The 3,147-nt window shown below is 44.5% G+C and overlaps 1 protein-coding gene across 1 annotated transcript; it reads right to left on the reverse strand.

Annotated features, from left to right (window-relative positions):
• Positions 1-2,568: 2,568 nt before the first annotated feature.
• T265_07652 (hypothetical protein) lies at positions 2,569-2,838 on the reverse strand (the record flags this gene model as incomplete). The annotated part of the gene is made up of 1 exon (XM_009173225.1): positions 2,569-2,838. One exon carries the CDS (start codon positions 2,836-2,838, stop codon positions 2,569-2,571), a length of 270 nt encoding a protein of 89 aa, XP_009171489.1.
• Between the last annotated feature and the right edge of the window lie 309 nt (positions 2,839-3,147).

The raw sequence follows: 3,147 nt of genomic DNA on the forward strand, positions 1-3,147 counted from the left end.
GACTTCCCTTCCCTACTGCAATCAGCGAGTCCGCTTGTGCTCGGATTGCACCATATTTTTGAGACCAAACTTGCTATGTTCTCCCAATTCGAATTATTTTGTCCCCACCTTCACTTTTGCTCCTTGTGACTCCGGCCATTTACCAGACCTCCCAAGGCCACTCATGGCCAGCAATGTTTTTCAGTTTAAGTTCATGTCAGCCGACTGAGTCTTTGAGTCAGTCGGACCTCATGCCCATTGTTCCCTACAAGTTGCGAAAGAAACCTCTTATTATTATTTCATCCAATACTTCTCACTGTTCATGACATTGTCCCCTTTTCGCGGAATTCCCACTACCCGCAAACCCCCCAGTCATGCCCCATTCTGACTATAAACGCATGATCATGCCGGACGGTATGCCACCCACAGGTTTGGAATAAACATTATTATTATTATTATTATTATTATTATTATTGGATACCTGCATTCTAAGCCGTCAGCTGGGAAAACAGCCGCTTTCCCCCTGGTGCTCGGATTTTTAGTCCGCGAATACGGAAATGGACCCTGCGGCAGTTTAAATGACTGACTTGATCGTTCGATCCGTCTCATTTGGAGTGGCAATGAAACAGTATTGGCAGCAGTGATAAACACCACAATGTACCATGGACTAAACAGATCTTTCGAGACTGGGGTTAGTCAGTCTGAAACTTAAGAAAAGTGCCGTTTCGGACCGTGACATCCTGGCAGTTTCCACTGAATGTCGAGGTGAGGATTCGGAGGGACTGAAAGAAGTGAAGTTCGGCGAAGAAGCTTGGTAGTGTGGGTGAACATATCTAAGGCTCGACGAATGTAGGCTACCCTGCAGGGCGTGCCGTAGAGCTCAAGTTTTTAGATAAGCGGAAGTCAGGAGGTATACAACCTATACTGTCAACAGTATGGAGCACGCAGTGGGTTGTGTGACAACTGTGTGCTGGGATTCAGAAAGACGCGGAAAGCAACAGATGAGTGGTCTCGCCTCAAGTATCAGGAGGTCCTGTTGAAACCCTAGGGGCAGATTTTCCAGAACGCTTTGTAGCCCGCTCAGCTATTGTGCCGCTGCTTCCCTCAGTACGTTTTATTCAAAAAATGAATTTCCAGGATGCAGAGTAGGCTTATTCTGATTTAAAACTTGCGTATTTTTACGATGTTTAGCCTCTGGCGAGGGTCGTTTGTCCCCTGTTCCGGTCTGTGGTGCGTTTGTGATTAGATAACGATTTTTAGAAGTATGCACCAGGAGACGATCAAACAGAAAGCTTGTACCAGAGATAAAGATATAAACAAATGAAATATCAGCCCATATTATTCATAGCGTTTGGAATGGGTGTATGGGTGGGTTTTCACTGCCCTGTTTCCATACGACTTTAAGTGAAAACAATATGCATAGAAGGGCATAGGCCATTCGATCAATGAATGCATAGAGCACACTCTCAGTTAACACAGCACGGTGATCAATGATGGAGAAATGCTGTTGACCGTTGTTGAAACACACAGTCTCTTATTTGCGGAGAAAAAACTATGCATTAAGTCCAACTTCCGACTCGCTTACTTTCTGTAAATAAACGGTGGGCGTCTTCAACTGATTCGGGCATACGAATTTTTACCTCCAGGTCCTAGTAGTAGATACCTATTCTGCATTGAGTGGCCTCATTCCAAGCCGGTTCAACAAATGATGTATTTGGAATGTCTGGAACATTAGTTAACTCTCCGGCGACCTAATAGGGTTTGTTGTAAACATAGGGCGCAATCTTAGACCACTTTTTGACCGTACAAAAGATTGCTGACGTATGTCGATCGAGAAAAAAGTTTCAGGCAGGTGGCATTTACTTGCGGCCGCGATGATTGCTTTTGCGCCAGCGAAACGATCGGTGTAGTTTTTAGGTTCCTGGACGGCTAGATTAAGTAGTGCCGTGAGGATCGCTTTCCTCTTCGCAGGGCGATTTGTGTGATTCTACGGGTGACTGATGTAATAATGAAGATAATAATGATAATGTTGTAGCTTCGTCGGTGAAAACGAAGTATAATCACAACGGGGATTTGTGCTTTTCAATAATCCTGAATTCTCAAAGCTCTCAGGATGATTGCCGTCTATTTGAAAACCAGTAAACTTGCATCGTTGATCATGGCTCGCTCAGCGAAAATAGTTCGAGCAGGCCTTAGCAGTGGTACAGTAAATTCATGGGGCCATTTGTGTAAGCAGTACACCGTACCACTCACTGTTACCTCCAACCCACCAGTTTGTCTATAACCGCTGCCCACTTAGCATGTCCTGAATGTTGACCTTTTCTTGATAAGACTCCGCTCATAGTGAAACAATAGGGACTGATCTGGTCCGATAACCCATGTTTGGAAAGTCTCCGCTCTCCTCAGAACGGTTCAGCTGACGGGGTCAAGGAATCTGAACAAGGCTCATTGGTTGCAAGCAAGACTTATCTAAATGACCATGCGCTTGGTATCATGACCCTAATTGGTCCAGGACGATAAGATCTGCGGCGAATTCATAGGTTGCTACAATGCTTTAAATTCACCGTGTTATAACATGGAGGCACTCACTTAACCCATCTTGACGGAGGATACAGTTGACTGGCGTATAAACGGAAAGTAGGGAGGGTGGAAAGTCTTTCGAATGCTAGAGGAGGGGTCTAGTGGCATCAAAGTGAGCTGGTACAGTTGCAACAGGCCCAGCACCGGTAAAATGATGCGCTGCTTTTGATTTATAGCCAGTTGTAGTGCAACTTGTAGAACTTGGTCTGGAGAGCTAAGCATCATTATGCGCGGGTCCAAATCGTGATCTAAAAGGATGTGCGTTTTTAGCTTCATCATGAGTTTGGGTGGCTGGCTGTAGAGGAATAGTCATTTTTGCACTCGAATTTGACTGGGCGCCAAATTATTTATTGAAAACTGAAACGTTGTCTTAGCATCTGTAGTTTCCAGTACACCGAGGTCTGAATGTTCTTCTGCTGCTATATTTTAAATAAACCCGAGAAATATGAAAACGAGCTTTTCACTAGTTTCTGGGGCCACCTTAAAAAATTTCTAGATAGGAAAAACGAACCAGTCATATCGCGGTAGTTCAGCGCTTGAGGTTTAATCCTATGTTTGATATTTTATCTGATTATTGCCTGTTTTTCG

The sequence above is a fragment of the Opisthorchis viverrini genome (assembly GCF_000715545.1).
Source record: "Opisthorchis viverrini unplaced genomic scaffold opera_v5_189, whole genome shotgun sequence".
NCBI lineage: Eukaryota > Metazoa > Platyhelminthes > Trematoda > Opisthorchiida > Opisthorchiidae > Opisthorchis > Opisthorchis viverrini.